General features: G+C 43.7%; 1 protein-coding gene across 11 annotated transcripts in view; it reads left to right on the plus strand.

Annotated features, from left to right (window-relative positions):
* The first annotated feature begins 1,585 nt into the window (after positions 1–1,585).
* Positions 1,586–23,122, plus strand: part of MARF1 (meiosis regulator and mRNA stability factor 1) — a 40,298-nt gene continuing 18,761 nt past the window's right edge. For 2 of the 11 annotated variants that reach the window (XM_034670326.1, XM_034670334.1), the window contains exons 1-17: positions 1,586–1,720; positions 5,269–5,470; positions 7,639–8,328; positions 9,095–9,269; positions 10,195–10,328; positions 10,563–10,655; positions 11,751–11,868; positions 12,427–12,599; positions 13,833–14,261; positions 14,465–14,622; positions 14,710–14,868; positions 16,511–16,703; positions 17,411–17,589; positions 19,121–19,201; positions 21,531–21,767; positions 21,897–22,016; positions 22,731–22,906. In XM_034670326.1, coding sequence (XP_034526217.1) covers positions 5,327–5,470; positions 7,639–8,328; positions 9,095–9,269; positions 10,195–10,328; positions 10,563–10,655; positions 11,751–11,868; positions 12,427–12,599; positions 13,833–14,261; positions 14,465–14,622; positions 14,710–14,868; positions 16,511–16,703; positions 17,411–17,589; positions 19,121–19,201; positions 21,531–21,767; positions 21,897–22,016; positions 22,731–22,906 — 3,259 coding nt within the window. In that variant the 5' untranslated portion in view covers positions 1,586–1,720; positions 5,269–5,326. Of the gene's footprint in view, positions 1,721–5,268; positions 5,471–7,638; positions 8,329–9,094; positions 9,270–10,194; positions 10,422–10,562; positions 10,656–11,750; positions 11,869–12,426; positions 12,600–13,832; positions 14,262–14,464; positions 14,623–14,709; positions 14,869–16,510; positions 16,704–17,410; positions 17,590–19,120; positions 19,202–21,530; positions 21,768–21,896; positions 22,017–22,730; positions 22,907–23,122 lie in introns of all 11 variants that reach the window. The other 9 variants (XM_034670329.1, XM_034670333.1, XM_034670328.1 and 6 more) reach the window with 9 other exon arrangements.

Raw genomic sequence — 23,122 nt, forward strand, 5'->3', positions numbered from 1 at the left:
TGTTTCCTTTTTGTATTTTTTATTTACTTCTGTGTTCAGAGATACTCAACTAGAATAAAAAGAAAAACTCCTCCAAAGAGAAGCATATTTGTTGATACTTGAGGAAAGAAAGAAAGAAAGAAAAAAACCACACTAGACAGGGTTGTTTTTCATCTGTTCTAATTCCCACTTGGAAAATAATACCCACACACAGACACAATGAAGATTTACTCAGCAGTAATAAATACCTAAGCAGGCAGATGATGTGTATACTTGTCATCTGCCTTCTGGAAAATGAAAAGCAAGCACAAAGGGTGCTTCAGCTACGTGTTTGATCTTGCCCTCCCCAATAGGAGTCTACAAGGATGTCTACAGGGATGGATCAGCTTCCCCTGAAATTTCTCCCCACTTAATGCAAATTGGCTAATGAAATTGCCTCACCCTGACTTCAGGTGGTGGGGGGGAACTCATTCGGTGATTTCTACTTATTCTGCAAAATTAATGTTTCTCGGCAAACTTCAGAAGTGAACTTTTAGGTCGTATTCAGCTAGCCCATCTTAAATATATCTCGATTTAGCTATGTTTTGTTTTTCTCATTGGCAACAGGAAATAGCGAGCAGGCAAGTTTCAGAAAAGACCATCGTGCTGAGCTTTAAAAAAAAAATTACTTCAGGTAAAAGATTGTGAAGCACCAACCCCTACTTCCCGAAAAAAACCAAAAAAACAAAACCTCAAACCCCCCAAAACCCCAACCATGTCACATCCATCCACCTAAAACAAGCCGTCACAGGCTTCACAGGGCTTTCCCCACCCTGTCCCTGGAAAGTTTGCATGCACTTGCAACGGGCTCTGGCCCAGGGCTTTTAAAAAGTGACGTTTTCTAACTGAAATCACGAGGATCCCTTAATAGTAGGTGACAGTGCCCAGCCGAGTCTGAGCACACACTTCGTTTTGTGCCAGCTGGGCCGCGGGTTTGAGAGAAACCCCGCCCGCCCGGAGGACGCCGCGGGAAGCCCCGCTGGCGGTTATTTTCTCTCCACTCGCCACTAGGTTGCAGTAGATTAAGGATGCTGTGGAAATTACGCGTCATTTAATTAAAAAAAAAAATAAGGTAGAGCCATCACGTGACAAGAGGGAGCGAGGGAGGTGGGGAGCGCGCCCGCGCGCACGAGCGAGAGCGCCAAAACCATCGGATTTTTCATCGAAATCCCCTTTAAATCGCCTTCCCTCAAAAGACTGAAAGAGCCGAATTGTATCAAATCCCGGTTGGCAGGTTTTTTCCCCCGGCTCCACCTCACAAGCCCCCTCATTCTTCGCTTATCAGGTTCCTTTCCACTCCACCACGATAAGCCAGGGAGAAGCCCTCCTTAAACTCGGGGTTTTCGCCAAAAAAGCCGGGGTCTCCCCCGGGGAAGGTCCCTATTTAGGGGTTTATCGGGAGGGGACTGAGCCTGACGAGGCTGCAGGGCCGCGAGGCCCCGCCCCCCCCGGGTTTCCCAGCACGCCCCGCGCGGGGAGGACGCGGCGGCTGGGGCGGGGTGGAGGAAGGGGCGGAGCGAGGGGGGGAGAGAAGGGCGTCGGTTTTGCGACAGGGGCGGTGCGGTGCGGAAGCGGAAGTGGAGGGTGCGCTTGGCGGCGGCGGCGGGAGCTGCGGAGTCGGGAATCAAAACAAAGGGCCTGGGGGGGGCGGGGGGAAGGCGGCGGGGCCGGAATGTGAGCGGAGGTGGAGCCGGCGGCTGAGGTGAGTTGGCTGGCAGCTCTGGGGACTAGTTCCTGACGGGCTCACTGCTCTGGGGCCACCGGCTGGAGGCGGGACAGCGTCCCCCCCTTCCCCTGCCCTTTGCTGGCGGGGGTGGGGGAGGTTGACTCCTCCGAGGGGAAGGACTGGGACTGACCAGTCAGACCCCCACCGTAGGTTCGGGTTGTCTCCCTTTCTGGTCCGTTCACGACAGTCACTGCTGCGCCCCTGCTGCCCTTTGGTGGTGGTTGGCTCCCCGCCCGCACCTGTTCCCCTGCGCCTAGTGGGGCTTCCAGGTGTGGAGAGCAACCTCTCCGGAGCAGGGTACACGGTTGGAAGGTTAAGAGAGGAAGAAAGGGGCAAGTGTTTTTCAACCACCCTGAAGGTTTTTGCCTTCTCGTCGGTTGTTCAGCACTCCCTAGGGTGTACTCTCTGGCTTGACAGATAGTGTTGAGTTGCCTTAGGGCATGAGCCACTCCCACTACTAATTGCAACGCTACACTGTGATACATATTTTCGTTTCCCAAGCACCTTTCTGTTATTACCAAGAGCTTTCCAGTTACATTTGTATCTTTTGGACTTCCCCACTTCTCTGAGCGGTAAATAACGCTGTTTTGCATACAGGGTAATCAAAACCTAAACGGTGTTCCTAGATGTTTATTGAACTCTTCACTCGTTCAACAGTTGTTGATATGCACCGGGCACTGGTAGGTGCAAGAAATACAGCAATGAATGAGAAAACATGATGTCTGCTGTCTTGGAGTTTATATTCAAGTAGGGGATCATATAATAAATGCAAGAAAATAAACAATTTAGATGCAAGAGCTGTGAAAAAAAAAGTAATAGGACTGGGTGGTGTGTGGTTCCAGGACTAACTTGGGTGTTAAGAGAAGGCCACTTTTATACTTTGTTTCATTAAATCCCAACAGCCCCGGGAGGATGCTACAGTTGTTATCAGGCCCATTTTACACATAGGATCTGAGGTTCAGAGAGGTGGTGGACTCTCCAGGGCAACACATATAGGAAGCAGAATTGGGGATTAATACACAGACTGACATAAGAGTCTGTGCTCTCAAGCATTATCTGAATTGTTCAAAGAATTCCCCTCAAATCAACAGAAAACTTGGCTTTGGCTACCTAAGTTACTTAGTGGCATTCCCAGGAATGCTTGGGAAGTTTTCTGGGTTCAAGCCACTAACAAGTTAATACATTTGTACTTTCTGTTGATTGTGTTGAGCAATACCTAAGGCACCTTGGTGTGGTGCAAAGAGGTGGACAAGCCTGGCTCCGGCCCCTTTCTAATTATGCGATCTTGGCAAATTGAAAATCTTAGTTAAACTTCTGTTTACTCAACTCTGTAAAGTTGTGGCTTATTTCTCCCTCGTCTATCTCACAGATTTACTGTGGGGAAAAAAATTACATAAACGAACTTTATTGTCTGTTTGTTTTCATCATCGTATCTCTTGTGCCAAGCACAGGCCCGTTATATAGTAGATACTAAATAAATAATTACTGAATGAGGAAATAATGTTAAATAAAAAGGCTTTGTAATTGGTATTGCACACTACCTGTTAGCTCACTTTCAGGATTGGCCTTGAAAAGATTTGAGAGCACGTTGAAGTTGTGTATTGTGAATATCACAGATTCCTGTTATCTATAGAGCAGCTTGTTGGGGGATGCAAGATCTGTGTTTAGTAGGAAAAACAGCAATCATAATTTATTGTCATTGTGGCAGTTAACTCCATCTCTGCTTCCACACTTGACTCCTAACTCTACATGGTAGGTGAATAGTTGCTGTATTCATTCCTTAATTTAACAAGTAATTAGTTAGTATACACTATGTTGCAAGCCCTGTGCTTGGCACAAGCTCTACCTTGGGGAAGACAAAACCCAGATGGTAGGTCCTTTATCTGATTTCCCCCCCCCTCAGCAGTGCTGGGGAGGGGGGAGAAATTAGCCACACTCTGCAGAGGAAGAAACTGAAACTTAGTTTTTGCAGCTTCCACATAAGGGCCAAAAAGTAAATACTTTAGGCTTTGTGGGCCATGTAGTTTCTGTTGCAAATACTCGTGCAAAAATAGCCACAGACAGTATTTAAACAAATGTCTCTTAATTTAGAGAAAAAAGTTGAATTTCATGTAATTTAGTGTCACAAAATATTATTATTTTGATTTCTCACATTCCCCCCAATTAAAAAGTATAAAATACCTTCTTAGTTTGAAGGTCATTTAAGTACAAGCTGTGGGCTGGTTTTGGCTGGCAGGCTCTAGTTTGCCTGCCCTTGTTTCATTTGATCAGTTCTGCATTTTAGAGCGAGTACTCCTCTCTCCCTTCACCATACTATGTAGATGTTACAATCTCTTGAGAAGAGCACCTTATCAGAGAGAGAGACCTAAAAGAAATTGTTTTATGTCCAGGTGAAATTTCTGATAAATTGATACCCTTAAAATGGCCACTGTAGTTGGAGAATAGGTGGTAGTTTGGTATGATGGGAAGGACCTGGAAATGAGGTTCAGTTGTCCTTACCATTGGCAGGCTGCCTCCAGGCCCACTAGCTGTTATTGATTTGATCTGCTTTTATTGTACTGTGTAAGACTTGTAAGAATGTGGGAACACTGGAGTAGATACAGCACATCTGCGACTTGAGATTTCTCGGTTGGATTTTTGTTGGTATATCAGATTGCACTTTTGTAATAAGTAAATGAAGAAATTGGTTCGATTTGTTCTGTAGCAGAATCAAAATCACAGAGTCCACAGAGTTCACTTAATTTTGACCTTCCACAGTCACATCAGCGACACAGTGGGATAGGTTGCTATTAAGTCAATTTCAGAATCTTATGTAATTGGCAATGAAGACACATAATTGTTCTTTTACTAAAATTACATGCTCTCTTTGTTAACTTTTTCACCCTCACCAGTAGAGTCTTTAGGGAGAGATGGTCGAGAAGAACTAAGAAAAACTACAGAAAAAGCCTGCTCAGGGCTGGAGAAGGTTGCCGCTTTGCTAGAATTCTACTTTTATTCCTTATTATCTGACTTGTTGGGAGCCATTGTACTGTAAATACAGTTGTGCCTTAAGTACAGTTGCAGTCTCACTTTTTTCTTTATTTGAGAGCGGAGTGTGCACACACACGTTGAGGGGAGGAGGAGAGGGAGAAGCAGGCTCCCCACTGAGCAGGGAGCCCAGCTTGGGGCTCTTGATCCCAGGACCCGAAGATTGTGACCTGAGCTGAAGGCAGACACTTAACCACCCAGGTGCCCTTGCAGTCTTACTTTTTTTTTTTTTTTTTAAGATCTTATTCATTTGAGTGAGAGAGAGAAATGGAGAGAGCACAAGCAAGGCTAGATCAGAGGCAGAGGGAGAGGGAGAAGCAGACTCCCTGCTGATCTGGGAGCCCACCTTGGGGCTCCATCTCTGGACCTGGGATCATGACCTGAGCCAAAGGCAGACGCTTAACCATCTGAGCCACCCAGGCGCCCCAAGTCTCACATGTTAATTGTGAAATTTGTACTTAGGCAAATAAATAACATTGAGATCTCATTCTTAACAGGGTGGAAGAATGAAAGAAAAGAAAGATGAAAGAATGTTGAACCACTTTGTATGGCTGTATGATGGAAGGAAGCGGAACTGAGGACTCCTGCAGTAGAACACCTGGATGGCTGCAACAAAATAATGATGCTAAGCCATGGCTTTGGAAATTCTCTAATTGCTTTTCTCGTCCTGAGCAGACATTGCCACTTAGTCCCCAAACGGTAACTATGCGCAAGACTGAAGACATAGCAAATTCCTTATGTGAATAGATATGCGGTCCGTTTGGTCTGGGGCAGTCTCTCTCCCTGGAGTCTGTGCTAAGTTTTACCTTGTATCCTGCTGAGTCCTCGTTGTAGCACATGATTATAATTCCTGACTCAAGGACAGCGTAAATTTTTTAATTCCTGCATTCCTATTCTAAGGACCTGTAGGTGCTTTAAATATTTACTATTAACATTGGGGAAGATTTGTTTCTTACGAAAGTCACAGATTCCAAAGATAAAATCCAAATTGTAGAGTCAAATCAAAGGAAAGTATAAAATAGATTTTATTTCACTCTAGCCTTCTGATGTTTGAATCTTAAAATCAAGGGAAGATTGATAGGCCCTTATTGGCAGTCTTTTCTCTTCCAGATTTCTCTTGAATATTTAAATGTGCCTGTAACTTCCTTTGCCTTTTCATAGTGATTTTGACTTTTTCTGATTTTATTCCATGCACCATATTACCACATTTCTATTCTATGTCTCTTTTGCTAGTGCACTTGGGATTTAAGTGAGTCTTTACTATGAATTTACATAAGGGTATTAGTAACTTTTTAAAAACTCAACTAAATGCCCTGTCTTCTTCAGGTTTTCATTATATAGTTATCTTTTTTGCGTGGCGTCAGTAATTGAGGTCACTTACTTTAGGGACCCTTGGCAACAGGGTTGGCAGCTCAGATAGGACTTCCCGGGATGGAGGATCTGGCCCTTACAGAATCACACAGTGCAGGATTGCACTCAACTTTACAGATCCAGAAACTTGAATTTATCATTGGCACCCAGAATTGAGTAAATTCAGGGGAACCAACTCAAATAACCCTGACCATAAGAGCCAGATCTTTCTTTCTTTTTTTTTTTTTAAAGAGCCAGATCTCTATAAATCAGAAAGCCAGTAATTTCCAGCCTAAACTGTAATTACCAAGAGGGCAGAACACTCTGCTTGTTGGCAGTCAGTCAATTGCTATCTCCTCCCTTTTAGGAAATGTCCAAGTGAAAAATCCAGATTTCTCCTAAATGAGTGTACTCTCCCAGATAAGTGTAGAACCACAGCCAAAGGAGTGAAATCATAGCAGTCAGATGGCCCTTTCTGTGCCCTGAGGGAAGAGCATGTCTCTCACTATATCAGGACATCCTCTTTCTCTTAATAGTTCCTGCAGTCAGCCAATAGGGGCTATTGATTAGTTAGATCCCCTTTCAGTAGCCAAGTACTCTGCTGAGTGCTTACGTGCACTATCTCATTTTATCCTTCCAACAACTGTAGGAGGTTCATCGTGTCATGCCCAATTGAAGGCTGACGGAACTGAAGTGTAGAGAGGTTATGTAACTTACCCACGGTCCTAAAACAGTTCCTGAGTATCACATTCAAACCCAGGTCTCTGACGCAGGTGTCATGCTATAACCTTGGTAAATTTACTGGCCTCCTGTGTCTATGTTAGAGGCATATGATAGTGTTTCTCTGGGATCTTATTCCCAAATAGTTTTCTAATTACTCTACTTCTTGTCCCCAGCTACAAAGTAATTGTTGGCATTATGGCTTTAGGTCATGATATCCTAGAGTTTGCTTAATGTCGTCAACAACAAATTTCAGACCTGTCCATGGATGGGCCGCTGGGGCAGATGGCTGATCTTATCCTTAATGTTTGGAATGTCTGGAGGACTTTTCCTAAATGCCTCATGGTCTGACTGCAAGAACTACTAAGTCTTTTCCTCAAAGCGCTTGGCTTGTAAGCCATCTTTATTGAATGCTGTTTGTGACTGTGTCATTTTCATACCACCTGTTTTGTCTTTAGAAGACCCTGTGAGGCAAGGGGAAGTTATCAAAGGGAAGTCCCTGAGGCACAGATGGTTAACCTGCCTTGCTGAACATGTAAGCAGAACCCTCCCCCAGTCTCCTCAGATTCAGGAAGGACACGGTCTTGCTTTTAGTTGTCTGTTAACGGTGTTCGCCTCCTGCAGGCCCTTCTGAAGAATGCCCCTGGTTTCAGCTGCCATTCCATATTGTTTGGTTGTGGTTGAGTGATGTAAACAGGATTGAACACTATTTCCATTTTTGGGTCGCGGTAGGATGTGAGTAACCAAAAGTCACTAGCATCGTCACATTAACTGGCGTTCTGATCTTCTCTTCCCAGAAAGATTACATGGAGAACAAGAAAGTTGCTGTGGAATTAAAGGATGTGCCATCTCCCCTTCATGCTGGCTCTAAACTTTTTCCAGCAGTCCCACTTCCAGATATCCATTCTCTTCAGCAACCTAAAATACAGCTTTCACCTGTCCCCAAAGTAAGCTGCTGTGCTCATTGCCCTAATGAACCCTCCACGTCGCCAATGCATTTTGGTGGTGGCGGTGGTGGCGGGAGCGGAGGTACCGGTAGCTTGATTCACCCGGGCGCACTGTTAGACTCGCAGAGCACCAGGACCATCACGTGTCAGGTAGGGTCAGGGTTCGCTTTCCAGTCTGCGTCTTCGCTCCAGAATGCCTCAGCTAGGAACAATTTGGCCGGCATTGCAAGTGACTTTCCCAGCATGTGTCTCGAAAGTAATCTCTCTGCCTGCAAACACCTGCCCTGTTGCGGAAAGCTTCATTTCCAGTCATGCCATGGTAATGTGCACAAGCTGCATCAGTTCCCGGCTCTCCAGGGCTGCGCCTCTGCTGCCTATTTCCCCTGTTCTGATTTCACAAGCGGGGCTCCAGGGCATTTGGAAGAGCACATTTCACAGTCGGAGCTAACGCCTCACTTGTGCACCAATTCTTTGCACCTAAATGTGGTACCTCCGGTTTGTTTAAAGGGCTCACTTTACTGCGAAGACTGTCTAAACAAGGTGTGTATCTTTTTATTTGTTCTCTTGGGTGCAGCTGACCTTTGAGGAATGACTTTCTTAAAGTAGATAGATGTTTCTTGAAAAATCTTTATCGTGCACGGGGGTGAAGATTCTCCTGTGAGGTAGCTTTCACCCCATCAGCATAGCTTCTCTTGGTCCTGAAAGAAGCAAAGGGTAAAATGGGAAGGGCCATCCAAAAAAGTGCAGAGTCATTATTTATGTAGTTATGCTTTTAGAGGCTCTTGTGATCAGTCCGTTTCCTACATGTAAACCGAGTTCGACAAACCTTCGTGTTCTGTTTTGTCTTTAACGACTAGAGCACGATTGTGGTTTCTCATAACTCACACTCACCTTATACACAGACCCATTCATGTGATGTAGGTCATGCTGTGTTGTTCCTTTGTAAGAATTTGAGGGACTTGGAACTTGGCCTCGATCACATGGGTATTAAAGTAAAAATCTCAATTACCTTCACATAAAGTGTGTTTGGGGTCGCCTTAGGAAGATACACATGCCCCAGAATGTAAAGGTCTGATCGTGTGAATATCTTCCCAGACCATTTCAAGTCACTTCTTGAAGTGGGTTCATGAATTGATAGCTAATAGTTCTGAGAATGCCCTGAAATATTGAAAATACATTCCATCAGAGGTTAACAGGTGGAAAGGAGAAACACTTAGACTGTGTTTTCAGTTGTTGTTTATAACTCTAGGTTCTGAAATGATGTATCTGAAACCTCCTCCTTTTCTTAAAAAAATTTTTAAAACAGCCGGCAAGAAATAGTATAATTGATGCTGCTAAAGTCTGGCCAAATATACCACCTCCAAATACTCAAACTGCACCTGTTACTATTCCTCTGTGTAATGGCTGTGGAACCAAAGGAACAGGGAAGGAGACCACGTTGTTATTGGCGACCAGTCTAGGCAAAGCTTCTTCGAAATTTGGTAAATGACAGTATGGTATAAAATGTGCATATTTAAGTAGTTTTCAGTATCTGATACTAACACTGCATTTAATCGCCTTGAAAAGATTCCTTGTGGTTCTGAAGCTACTGTGTATATGAGTCTCCATTTCTACCTCTTGGTAAAAATCTTTTTATTCTTATAGACCAACAAGCCATTTGCCTTTTATGTTGAACTGCGGCTATTTGAGACCAGAAGCTGTGTATAGAAAAATAGGGAGTATATTTGGAGAAATCAGTGCTCGAGGGGACTCCTTTTCAACCTAGGTTCATAATCACACTATTAGTTGTGCACTCCGTAGAAGTCCTTAATATTTAGAAAGATTTAGTAATGGTTGATGAAAAACGAATTGAAAAAACCTAGTATCATTTCCTCAGAAAAGTAGTTAATATATTTCATCTTTTGAAACCATTTTTTTAAATATTAAATCAGATGTTAATGCAGTGTTAAATTTCTTTTTTTTTTTTTTAAATCAAGGACAGTAACAAGTTCACCCTTTGTCACCTCTTCATTGGTCTTCCATACTGAGGAGGTAGACAAGCGTGGGCAGAGCATGACAATCAGGTCCCAGAGCTGCAGTGTCCGTTTACCTCCAAGTTAGTGTTCAGAGGAGCATAATGATCAGCATGAGAATGGCTCATGCTTTGCAATGGATTTACTGTGGGCTTGAAGTAACTTGACCTTTAGATTTGTTCTCTCCTGAAAAATAGGAATAATCACTTAGAAATACTATTGGAACTTGCGGTTGTGCTATTAGGTCAGCCGGTGAGGTTGGTATCCTTAAGCTTAACATCAATCGGTAATTTCATTTTTCTGCCACTAAGAATGATAGGTAGCTACCTATTTTATTTTAGTTTGCCATTTTTTTTTCCACTATGTGTGATTGAAAGTGTTAACGTTTCCTAAGGGTCACCAGAAGTTGCGCTAGCCGGACAGGTGCTGGAAAACTTACCCCCGATTGGAGTTTTTTGGGATATTGAAAACTGTTCCGTTCCCTCTGGCCGCTCAGCTACTGCTGTTGTACAGAGAATCCGTGAGAAGTTTTTTAAAGGCCACAGAGAAGCCGAATTCATCTGTGTGTGTGACATTAGTAAAGAAAACAAAGAAGTTATTCAAGAGCTGAATAATTGCCAGGTAAAAAAATAATTTTAATCTATTATGGTAGAAGAATAAGCACATGCAGGTTTTTGGGTTTTTTTTAAGAATTTCAANGAAAACTGTTCCGTTCCCTCTGGCCGCTCAGCTACTGCTGTTGTACAGAGAATCCGTGAGAAGTTTTTTAAAGGCCACAGAGAAGCCGAATTCATCTGTGTGTGTGACATTAGTAAAGAAAACAAAGAAGTTATTCAAGAGCTGAATAATTGCCAGGTAAAAAAATAATTTTAATCTATTACGGTAGAAGAATAAGCACATGCAGGTTTTTGTTTTTTTTTTTAAGAATTTCAATTCAAAGTTTGTTTAATACGCATTTGTGCTGATTTTGCAAATAAAGGAAATTAGCAACAGATTATTTCTAAAGTACTAGAAATCGTTTACTCATAACTGATCTTCCAGTAATTTACTTGTATGTGACTAGTGCTCTGCTAGTATGATGGTTACATTTATATCCTTTCTTTTGACTTCCATGACTGCTCTGTGAAAAGGGCTCACAGGATTTATTATTTGAAATATACAAATTCACCTGAGGCACCAAGATGTTAAGCAACTTTTTAAAGATCACACAGCCAATAAATGGATATGCTAGGATTTAAATCCAGATTGTCTAGCTGCAAAGTCTATTAAGCTGGAACTAGAATCCAGTTCTTTTGACTCTTAGACAAGTAATTCTGTTGATAACTGCCATATTACTGCCTCAAATTCTATATTTGTGCTCCTTAAAAAAAAACTAATAAATCTGATTGTGTATTGCACGTAGTTGAAGCACCTCTCAAACTTTTCCTTGCTCTGGAGGCTTCTGTGTGAGCCTGATGCCTTTAACAGAAATAAGCACATTTTAGCTCTGTTGGGGATAGATGCCTCTCCTCTCCCACCACCTGACCCCAGGTCCTGAAAGCCACAGACGATGTATAGTGGAGACAAATGACATCCAGTATAGCACCTAATCTCACCTTCTTCATATACCAATCTCTGCTATTTCCCCAGCTGTAGGCAAAAAGCTATTAGAGCTAATTTACCTACTTCAAATTTCACTTCCTTTTCTGCCTGTTTTCTCAAAGGTGGATGGATGGAGTACAAAAGCAGAAGATAAGAGAGGCAAGTAGGGTTAATAACGGGTCTGGTTCATTTGTACAGAGAGACAAATTTGAAATTATTGAGGTCCACTTATAATTTTTTTCCGTTCCTAAGTGGTAGTGATAACAAGAGTGTTTCTCCTCAGGACCATCTGTTAAGATGCAGGCAGAATACATAGTGGTTTTCTGACCTGAGCTGTTGCTCATTTGTCCTTACTTTAAATTAACGCAGGTAACTGTTGCCCACATCAACGCTACCGCAAAGAATGCGGCTGACGATAAGCTCCGCCAGAGTCTCCGAAGATTCGCAAACACGCACACTGCTCCAGCCACTGTGGTTCTTGTGTCGAGTAAGTGCAGAAGCATCTGCTAATTTGAGCTAAACTCACTGTATGGGAATTGTTGTAGAAGCCAGAACATGTTAAAGTAAAATATGCCCCCAGAGAGGCTGAAATACACAGGACGTATTTATGCTTATGTCTGAGAGCTGTTTAGAGAGGAAATGGAGTGTGTGGGTTTTGTGTATTTTCTCCTTAAATGTGAAGCCAGTTAAAGAAAGTGGAACTTTTTTTTTTTTAACCCTGGGCCCAGTGTTGCAAATTTTAAAAATCTAGAAAGAATCATTTCCAAAGTTGATGCTCCCCAAAATGTTAATATTTGCTCTCTTTTACTATGGGAAGTAACACATGTCTTGGAATTCAGTATAAGCATGTGGTAGAATTGTCCTGTGGTGTTAATTCTTCAAATATGAAATGTGTTCCTATTCTAAGAAGGGGTGGGAGGTGGGGAGCAACTCTGAATACAGTACAGCCATTTCTTTTTTCTCAGTGGGTGTCAGTGAAATTGTGTGTCTCTGTCCAGTCCTTCTAACGTTTGGGGATGGGGATGGGCTGTACCTTTTCTTCCAGCTGATGTCAATTTTGCATTGGAACTCAGTGACCTGAGACACAGGCATGGTTTCCACATAATTTTGGTCCATAAAAACCAGGCCTCAGAAGCGCTGCTGCATCATGCTAATGAGCTGATCAGATTCGAAGAGTTCATTTCCGACCTGCCCCCCAGGTTACCACTAAAAATGCCAGTAAGTGCGTTTGTGTTCTTGTTTGCTGTATTCTGATGTTACATTATGGAGGCTGAAGACCACCCATAACGGGGGCCACAGAGTGAGGCTGCTCTTTGTAGGAGGCTGGCCAGAGTTTTGAAATAAGGCTTAGAAATAGTTCTTCTCTTCCAGATATACAGAGAATTGATAACATATGGATTTTGCTTTTATTTTGTTGCACAGTATCATAGGGAATTGATGTGTAGGTTAACCTTACCAACAGCCACTTGTCAGTGTCTCCAAAGCTAGCAGTGTTCTGTGTCAAGTGGATAGAAGTAATGGAAACATTTATTACTCCTTTTGCTTCCAGTCATGGGCAAAGAATATGGTGATGGTTTGCACACACTCGTGGTTGCAGTCAAATAAACAGAGAAATCATGCTTTTTTTTTTTTTTTAAAGATTTATTTATTTGAGAGAGTGTGTGCATATGAGCGAGCAGGGGGAGGGGCAGAGGGAGAGAGAATCTCAAGCAGACTCCATGCTTGGGGTGGAGCCCAACATGGGCCTCAATCCCATGATCCCAAGATCATGACCTGAGCTGAAACCAAGAGTCTGGAGGCTTGATCGACTGAGCCAGCCAGGTGCCCCTAATTGTACACTTTTTAGGCATTTAATCTTTTAGCCCTAGGAACCCTTGGGGCTATTTTCTACAGTTGCATTCCCCACCACGCATGTGCACTTGCACAGATTGTAGTGGTTATTGCTACACCTGTAGCTCGTTGAGCCACGTGCTGGAAGAACATGAGCGTACTTCCAGCACGATGAGCGTTTCTTAGAGTCTTGATTGGGACAAGCATGTTTACTACAGTGTTGAGCTGTTTTTAAGCTATTTGGAAAATATGTAAGTAACTCCTAAAGAAATTGCCATTCCCTTTTCTAACCTCAAAGGCCTTTAAGTCAATTGTAGTATTTTAGGTAACAGATTTTCCACTTTAATTTCCACTTATTCTTCATGGTTAAAAAAAAAAGGCTTGAGTATTCAGAACTTTAAAACTTGCCACTCTCATCCACTAGAGTGATCGTTGAGGGTACATTTCTCTCTTACTGTGTTTTTCAGTCTGAATAAGTTTACCTTCTCCCCTCTAAATCATTGACCTCCTCTCCAAGGCTAAGGCTGTTAGCTTAAGTCTGGAGATCACTCCTTGTTCTAATTGTATAATTGAACGCGTGCCCCTGAGTTAACCTGTTGTAACACTTCTCCTCTGTACCAGCAGTGCCACACTCTGCTCTATGTTTATAACCTACCAGCAAATAAAGATGGCAAGAGCATCAGCAACAGGCTCAGGCGCCTGTCTGATAATTGTGGTGGGAAAGTGCTGAGTATCACAGGCTGCAGTGCGATTCTCCGCTTCATAAACCAAGATAGTGCGGAACGGGCTCAGAAGCGAATGGAAAATGAAGATGTCTTTGGTAATAGGATCATTGTGTCATTTACTCCAAAAACTAGAGAACTCTGTGAGACAAAGAGTTCCAGTGCAATTGCCGATAAAGCGAAGTCTCCCAAAAAACTTAAGAATCCAAAATTGTGCCTCATCAAAGATACAAGTGAACAATCTTCCAGTGCCAAAGCCACGCCTGGAAAAGGGTCGCAGGCAAATTCTGGATCTGCTACAAAAAACACAAATGTTAAAAGTTTACAGGTAACTTTGATACCTCTTGCTTTCTGAAGTTTATGGTAGGTTTGGTTTCTTTGTGTCTCTGTTCGAGATGCCCGCTTGCTTTTGGCGTGTCCTTTTTTTAATTTCCATTTTTGACCATACTCAGAGTTCCCTGTTTTCCGGACAGGCTTTAACACACGTTTGGTACTTAAATTTTCACCTCCACCACGCTTCTCTCTTTTAAGGAGCTGTGCCGCATGGAGTCGAAGACCGGCACTAGAAACAGTGACTCCCAGCAAGGTAACCCGAGGCTGGCGGCACCTCCTCACAGAAGCTTGAGTGCCACAGCACCGGTGCCCAAAAACTCGGGGACAGCAGAATCTGCTTACAAAACCAATCCAAAGTAGGTTCAATGACTCTTTCTCACAGATGCTTGTCTAACATGAAGGAAATCCAGTGACCCTTCCCCTTCAATTCTTCCCTCCATTAGAAAAGAGAACCTCTGTGCCCGAAGTGTCACCAGTTCTCCCGTAGAGAAAAAAGACAAAGAGGAGACCCCATTCCAAGTGAGTTACCCATCGGCTTTTAGCAAGTTGATCACATCAAGGCAAGTCAGTCCTCTGCTCTCCGCACAGTCGTGGTCCTCTCGGTGAGTCCAGCTTCTTGATCATGGGGTAGTTACTCGCAACAGGAGGGATTATGAAATAACACCTGTTTGAAAGAATGCAAGCAGTGTAGGAGTGCATAAAGTAAAAGATGAATCTTCCACTCCTCCTCCTCCAGGCCCCCTTTTTCTCCTTAGCTCACGTTTGGGGGCAGTGCTGCTCACCCTTTCTACCTCCTCCACATGGGAGTCTGGGTAAGCAGAGGTCAGAGAAACTGGTCTGGGAGTCCCTAGCCTGGATGGGAGGCACGTTAAGATGTCCTTACCGTTTCCTCCTCACTTTGTCATGTTGTGGAAGAAGCCCAAACTGGACACACATTGGTTATTATTCATAGGGTAATTACCAGGAGCTGTTTGAGAAGCAAGGGTCCCTGTAAACCACTGTAATTACCCCACTAACACTTACCTAAGTGCTCCAAACACTCACTGAGTACTTCCGGAGGCTTGGAGGACAGGAGCCATAAGGCCATGTTGCATCACGTGAACTCCTTCAAGCATCGTATTTTTCTGCTGAGTTGGTGAAGACTCCTTCCAGAAAGTGACTTTGGATCTGTAAAATTACATTTTAAAATTAACATAGGGGCGCCTGGGTGGCTAAGTGGTTAAGCGTCTGCCTTCAGCGCAGGTTATGATTCCAGGGTTCTGGGATTGAGCACCACATCAGACTCCCTGCTCTGCAGGGAGCCTGCTTCCCCCTCTCCCATTTCCCCTGCTTGTGTTCCTTCTCTCACTGTCTCTCTCATATAAATCTAGGGGCGCCTTGGTGGCGCAGTCGTTAAACGTCTGCCTTTGGCTCAGGGCAAGATCCCAGCGTTCTGGGATCGAGCCCCACATCAGGCTTCTCCACTAGGAGCCTGCTTCTTCCTCTCCCACTCCCCCTGCTTGTGTTCCCTCTCTCGCTGGCTGTCTCTCTCTGTCGAATGAATAAATAAAATCTTTAAAAATAAATAATAAAATCTTTTTTTTAAGATTTTATTTATTTATTCGACAGAAGATAGAGACAGCCAGCAAGAGAGGGAACACAAGCAGGGGGAGTGGGAGAGGAAGAAGCAGACTCCCAGCGGAGGAGCCCGATGTGGGGCTCATTCCCATAACGCCTGGATCACGCCCTGAGCCGAAGGCAGACGCCCAACCGCTGTGCCACCCAGGCGCCCCAATAAAGAAAATCTTTAAAAAAAATAAATAAAATTCATGTTTAAGTTTTCCTGATATGGAGGAAGCCTACCACACGTGAGCAAGAATATCTAGTGTTTTCAGAGCCAGGGAGAGGTTAGATGACTTACATTAGTATCACAGGCTAATTAACCACGAATAAATACCCAAAGTGGAAAATTAATTCATTAGGCCCACCTGTAATTTTTGTCTTTCGTTTTAAATAATCCAGTGAAAGAATATTTGATATTAAAGAATGTACTGGTTGTTAATAAGGGGTCAAAAGGTAGTACTTCAGCCAGTAAATCTAAATCCATGCATATTTACGATAAACATACCTGTGAAAACCAAATCTTTAGTTTGGTTGTATTGTGGAAAGCTGTTTCTATATATGGTTTCGAACAAGGCCTAGGTGATACAAACGAAATAAATAGAATCACAGTTTTTAAAAATAATTCAATATGTATGTCTTAAGCAGGAGTATGTCTCCAAACCTTTTAAACAGAGCGTCCCCACTTGCTTTCAACATTGCAAATCCGAGCATTGGTGCCGACAGCTCAGACCCGTTTGCAAATGGCGCTGACATCCAGATCAGCAACATTGACTACAGATTGTCCCGGAAGGAGCTGCAGCAGCTCATGCAGGAAGCGTTTTCCAGGCACGGCAAGGTAACCTTTTCTCTCTTGTTCCCGCCTTTCTTGTACCCTTTGCTAGCCCTCCAGGTCGAGAGAATGTCCTTCAACACACATAACCACAGCCAGAATATAACGATGACTGAGAGAGTTTGAGCTCCACCCTTTTTCCTGTGGTCTGCTCATGGTACATCCAGTTTTTAGGACGTAGCCCTGGAGAGCGAGAGACCAAGTGGAGAAGCACTTGTGGTCACGGGCAGGGATTTAAGTGTCACTTTGGGAAATAAAACGCTGATGGATTTTATTTAGCTCTGGCTGCTAAAATACAGAAATAGGATTCTAAAGTAATGTCGGCCGTTTTTGTTAACAACTGTACCGATGCAGTTTTTAGGTGCTGTTTGCTAGAAGTGTACCTTTTCCGGATTATTAAAATGGCTATGCCTCAGGTGTTTGCAGGGTCCAGAGAAGACCGCAGAGACTCCGCGCATGTATTGGCTCCTGAGCCTGCGTGGGAGAGCTGTGTGTGCCAGAGCATGCAGGCAGGCCAGGCCAGTTTCCTGTCCCTGAAGGTCACCCAGTCCTAGTTCACTTAGGTTCTGCTGGGCAGAAGTGTAGAGTTCCGACAAGTTCCCTCACAGAAGCACGGAAGTCCGCAGACGTGTTCCTTAATGGTTCACCTTCAGTTTTAAGATGACAGGGTTCTGGGTAGACATAGCATTCCATTTTCCTTTTTACTGCTGTAGGTGAAGAGTGTTGAGCTCAGCCCCCATACAGATTATCAGCTCAAGGCTGTTGTTCAGATGGAGAACTTACAAGAAGCAATCAGTGCGGTGAATAGCCTCCACAGATACAAAATTGGCAGCAAGAAGATCCTGGTCTCACTTGCCACAGGAGCTGCTAATAAATCACTCTCTTTACTGAGGTAAAAACAAACCATTTATTTCAGGAAATAATGTTTTGGCCCAGAAACAACTTTGGAAATCAGAAAATAGATTTGATCACTTTCCCAACCCTCTTAGACGATTACTTATGCAGTAATGCTTATTCTTAATTGATATAGCTTAGAAATAAGCTAGAAGTCAGCAATAAGCTAGTTAGAATAATTCGACTCTTGTTCAGGGCATTACTCAAAGGTGAAGTACAGCTTCAACTTGGCAGGCAGTTAGGAGTAAAATAATACACCACATATCCAGAACAGGTTCTAAAAATAGTAGCCCTCTACGATAAAAGTTTGTAAGTCTGAACTACTAGCTCCAAATCTTAGGAGAAGGTAGGTTTGTCTGTAAAAGGTAGATCTGCAAAGCTCCAAGCTCTCAGCCTGCAGATAGATCCTTAACATCAAACAGACACTCTGTAGGTCTGCATTATGATTATGTCAGTTGTAGGAATCTGGTGATGATTTTATTCTTAATGCACTTTGGTGATTTTTCGGCTCTCCCTGTTTTGGGGGAAACTAGTAAAACTCCTAAAAATCTGAATTCAAAGTTCTTTTTCTGTGATGTGTACTTCACCATTATTTTAAATTATGACTTTTATCCCCTAGAATAAAAATAATACTCATTGAAGAAACTTTGGAAAGGTCAGAAACATAAAAGAAGAGGGGGAGAAATCCATAATCCTGTGGCTCAAAGCCGCTCCCTCAACAGTTCTTCTGAGTGTTTTTGGCTGCCTTTTTTTTTAAAACCATAATTGGGATGATATATTGTATTCAGCTGTGTATCCTCAACTCTGGGCATTCCGCCCCCATGTGGAATTCATGAACCACATGAGCCACAACGTGGCAGGAGACATTCAAGCTGTTCTGCCCGTTACTCTGAGTTAACAAGGTGTTTGTCTCACAGAGTAGTCAGCGTTCTTCTGATACACAGGTATGAGAAACCCTATGCTTGAGTTTGATAAAAATCCCAGTGTGTCTCACTTTATATTCTTTAATTACCTTGTCCCTAAAGTCGTTTCTTTAAGTTTTTCCGGAAAATTAATTTTGACATATCAGAAACTGCTAAATTTACGTTGCACGGACCCTTGAATAACGTAAGGGTTAGGGGTACTGATCCCCCCCCCACGCAGTCAAAAATCCACGTATAACTTTTGGCTCCCCAAAATCTTAACTACTAATTGCATACTGTTCACCAGGAGCCTTACTGGTAACATAAACAACGAATTAACACCTGTTTTGTATGTTGTATATGTTATATACAGTATTTTTACAATAAAGTAACAGAGAAGAAAATGTTACTAAAATCATAAGGAAGAGAACATACATTTACAGGACTGTACTGCCTTTATCGAAAGAAATCCACATGTACGCGGACTCATGAAGTTCAAACACATGTTCAAGGGTCAGCTTACTTTGTGTTAATTTTATGAACTCAGTTTTTTAAATACAACTTGGAAATCATCTGTTGTTGTCCAATAACATCGGTTCTCTGATGAAGTGAAATTTTGTTTTACAGTGCAGAAACAATGTCTATTCTTCAGGATGCTCCTGCCTGCTGTCTGCCTCTTTTTAAATTTACAGATATCTATGAAAAAAAGTAAGTTAGGTTTTTTTTTTTTTATTGATCCAGTTAGTACTGATTGGCAGCTTCCAGAATTCCTGTATTGATGGGTGATTGGCATAAAATTGTGGTAGCTGCTCTTAAGGAATTTCCAGCCTGGTGGAGGAAAAGACTTAAAAGCAATGGTATTCAGGTTCAGATTTCGGTTTTAACATACGTCCTAAAAACGTCTTTCATTTTTAGTAAATTTAGGCCTCAGTCCCTAAAGCTGTCCTTTCATTTTTTTCCCATTGATGAGCTTTCTTCTTCATTGACTGAGCATTTTTGAGCACCTTCTAGCCTGTAAGCTCCAGGACGACAAGGACTTAGGACGGTCTCTTCAGTACCCGGGGCTTAGTAGGTGTTCAGCAAGTATTAGTGGAATGAAAGTGTGAGGCTCTGTGGAGAATGCACAGCTGGGAGGACACAGCCCTTGTCCCTGAGGAGCCTATGTCTGGAAGGGAAGAGAAAACACAAATCATTATAGAACAAAGAAAACTGTCATAAAGGAGGAGCATGGAGGAGAAAATGGTACGAGGATGGAAGGAACGAGGACAGGACCGTTAATTCTGTGAACCGTGGGAGTCCTGAGTCATGGAGGAGTGGGGGGGAGGTGTGGTGGCAGGAACCACGCTTCAGGAAGACTTTTCTGGTGATGGTTCAGTCGGAGATGGAATGGACAGGGCAGGCAGGGAGATGAAGGCGGGACAGTGCCACACCAGTCCCCAGGCCTGGGCAGATACTGTTGGAATACTGAAGTTTGAGTTGTCAGTGAGACAGGACTTGACTAGTTTTATGTAGCAGGCAAGGTAAATAGTAGAGGTCATTTTGATTCTTAGTTTTTTTGCCAGAGGTGACTCAGCAGATGGTTGTATGGTTAAACCAGAAATGGAGAAATAAAGAAGACATGTTCAGGAGATACAGTGAATTTTTGACCTTGGTTTTGGACATTCGAGATACAAAGATGTGACAGTTATTTTCCTAAAGGGGATTGTGGGATAGGGGAGCGGATAGGGAGGGAGAGGGAACCCAGAGAAAGGCAGACCTGGATGAAATGCCACCAGGGACAGGAAGTGGGAAAGAACCCAGAGGTGAGGGTGACATCAGAACATGTGGGGATGGTGCGAGGTTTGGCAGGGAGGAGGTGGCTGTTGGTGACTTGAGAGCCATCCCTGCAGAGTCCTGTGGATAAAATCCTGGGGGAGCAGGCTGACAGACTGGATGGCAAAATGGCAGTGTGGCTCCTGAGAGAGCAGCTGTTTCCATTAGAGGCACTGTGAGGTTATTAAGACTGAGTGAGAGCACCAGGGCTCTGTGTGTGCAGGGGCAGACAGCATGAGTGAGGGCAAGGGCATGAGACCGCGTTTGGTCGGGGCGGGGCGGTGGGGGGGACACATCTGAGCATCAGTGTAGGGCCCTGGGAAGAAACCACAGGAGCGGCTCATGTTGAATGTGCGCTTAATATGTGCCAAGCTCTTCCAGACATAACATTTAATCCTTGTATCAACCCTGTGAGGTAGCTGTTATCTTCCCATTTTGCATTTGGGAAAGCTGAGGCCTGGATTGGTTCTAGAAAGTCCTAGAAGGTGACTAAGGCCAAAAGATTGAGACAGGACATGAATTCAGATCTATCTGCCTTCTGATCTGTGCCCTTTGTTTTGTTTTGAGAGAGAGAAAGAGCCCAAGCAGGGGGAGCAGCAGGCAGAGGGAGAGGGAGAAGCAGACTCCCCACTAAGCAGGGAACCCAGGATCACGACCTGAGCTGAAGGCAGACACTCAAGCGACTGAGCCACCCAGGCGCCCCTTGTGCCTTTAAGCTCCAAGTGTGAAAGAGCTGCATCGGGGGCATGATTGAGGAGTTGAACCTTCGGGAAGTGTGGGTCATGAGGTTGAGGCATAGATGAGGCGAGGGAGTTGCTGGAAAGGAGTAAACCTCTTCTGAGGGAGGAGAGCAGAGATGGTGAGAGGGGGTGTAATACAGACGGATTTCCAGCTTAGGGGAGCCAGCTTGAAAGAGGTCATACCAGATAGCTTTCCATCTTAGAACATTAGGTGAGGTTATTTACAGAAACTGCAGGGTTCGAGGAATAAGTACCAAATGACATAGTGACTAATGGGCAGTGAGCCAGAGGTGACTCGGAGGAAGTGCCAAGCATTATTGGTTTGGTAGTGAATGAATTTATAGTAGAAGTATTCCAGTTTTACTTCTGAAGAGACGGAGGAACGATTCTCGGTTATAGCCCTTTATTTCATCTGATATACAGGCATTTCTGTATAATCGAAGAACATTCTAAGTCAGCATCTCTCTCCTTTTCCTCGCTTTTAGGTTTGGACACAAGTTGAATGTGTCAGATTTATATAAATTAACAGACACAGTCGCAATCCGTGAACAAGGGAATGGCAGACTGGTGTGTCTCCTACCCAGCAGTCAGGCCCGGCAGAGCCCCTTGGGGTCTTCCCAGTCGCATGACGGCTCTTCGACGAATTGCAGCCCAATTATATTTGAAGAGTTAGAGTATCACGAGCCTGTCTGCAGACAGCATTGTTCCAATAAGGACTTCAGGTATAACTCATTTCCCTTTAGAAATCATCCTTTTGCATAAGGGTGTGGAATAACTGTTAAAATTACCTTGCAAATGTTTTAGACGACTGAGAAAAACGTCAGCTAACTGTTGTGTTCTCTTTTCTGTAGTGAGCATGAATTTGATCCAGACTCCTATAAGATTCCTTTTGTGATTCTGTCTTTGAAGACGTTTGCGCCCCAGGTTCATAGTCTTCTGCAGACACACGAGGGCACCGTGCCTTTATTAAGGTGAACATGTCAAAGCCATTGAGATATGAGGCCTTGGTTCTTCTCTTTGTAGAAAGTCTGCCTTCTGCCCACATCTCTTCCCAAGCGAGTATTAGAGAGTGCTTCATCCTAACATTTTTAGCATCTTGCAGTCAAAGTACATCTGAAATGGAATCCATTTGCTCAGTACTTCCACAAGAAAATTGTGTGTGTGCTGATGTTTAGAAATATAAACAACGAACAGGAACGTTTCTTCCCCACAGAGATGAGATCAGTGTAAGTGCTGTACTAGAAGTATCCATGCGTGCTGCAAGGGTGCACACAACCTCAAGTAGTAGGTTGGAAAGCTTCAGCAGAGGTGTGCTTCAGAAGGCCACGTAACCATCTTGTGGGCCACGCGGTACACTTACTGTGGGGGCCAACACGGGACTGAGTTTGCCCTAAAGCCACTGATAAATTAAAGCAGGTAAATAACTGACTTGGAACCCAGTGGCCTTATTTCTCACCCCCTCTGCTGGAACATTGTCCAGGAATTTCTGATACCCTCAGAATGCATCAAAGAGGTGAATGCCGCAGTGATTGCCTCCCCCTCCCTGGGACCTGAATTTTCATGTTCAAACCCAGATCCTGAGGATTTAAGGAGAAATGATTTGTGAATGGACATCTTAAAGATTTCTGTTTACCAGGTGCTTTGCTTTTCCATTAGTTTGATTAGCCTTCTTTTCCCCACTTCAGCTTTCCAGATTGTTATGCTGCTGAGTTTGGTGACCTGGAAGCAGTGCAGGAGAACCAAGGGGGTGTTCCCTTGGAGCACCTCATCACCTGTGTTCCGGGCGTAAACATTGCCACTGCGCAGAATGGCGTCAAAGTGGTCAAATGGATTCACAACAAGCCCCCGCCTCCAAACACGGGTAGGAGTCAGGCACTGGTTTTTCTGAGCCACGGGCTACCGTGAGAGGAGGCTGTTGGCTTTTATCTTGTGCGGCAGCACTGTTGGTCAACCACAGAGCACTGTGAACGTCTCCTTTGATCTTCTGAAAACTGAAACTACTCTCTAAAGTGCTGAAGGTCTGGCAGAACCAGACTTTTTGGAAGGACCAGCGTAAAATCTGTAAAAAAATCTAAAG

This window comes from Ailuropoda melanoleuca, chromosome 10 (genome assembly GCF_002007445.2).
Source record: "Ailuropoda melanoleuca isolate Jingjing chromosome 10, ASM200744v2, whole genome shotgun sequence".
NCBI classification, from domain to species: domain Eukaryota; kingdom Metazoa; phylum Chordata; class Mammalia; order Carnivora; family Ursidae; genus Ailuropoda; species Ailuropoda melanoleuca.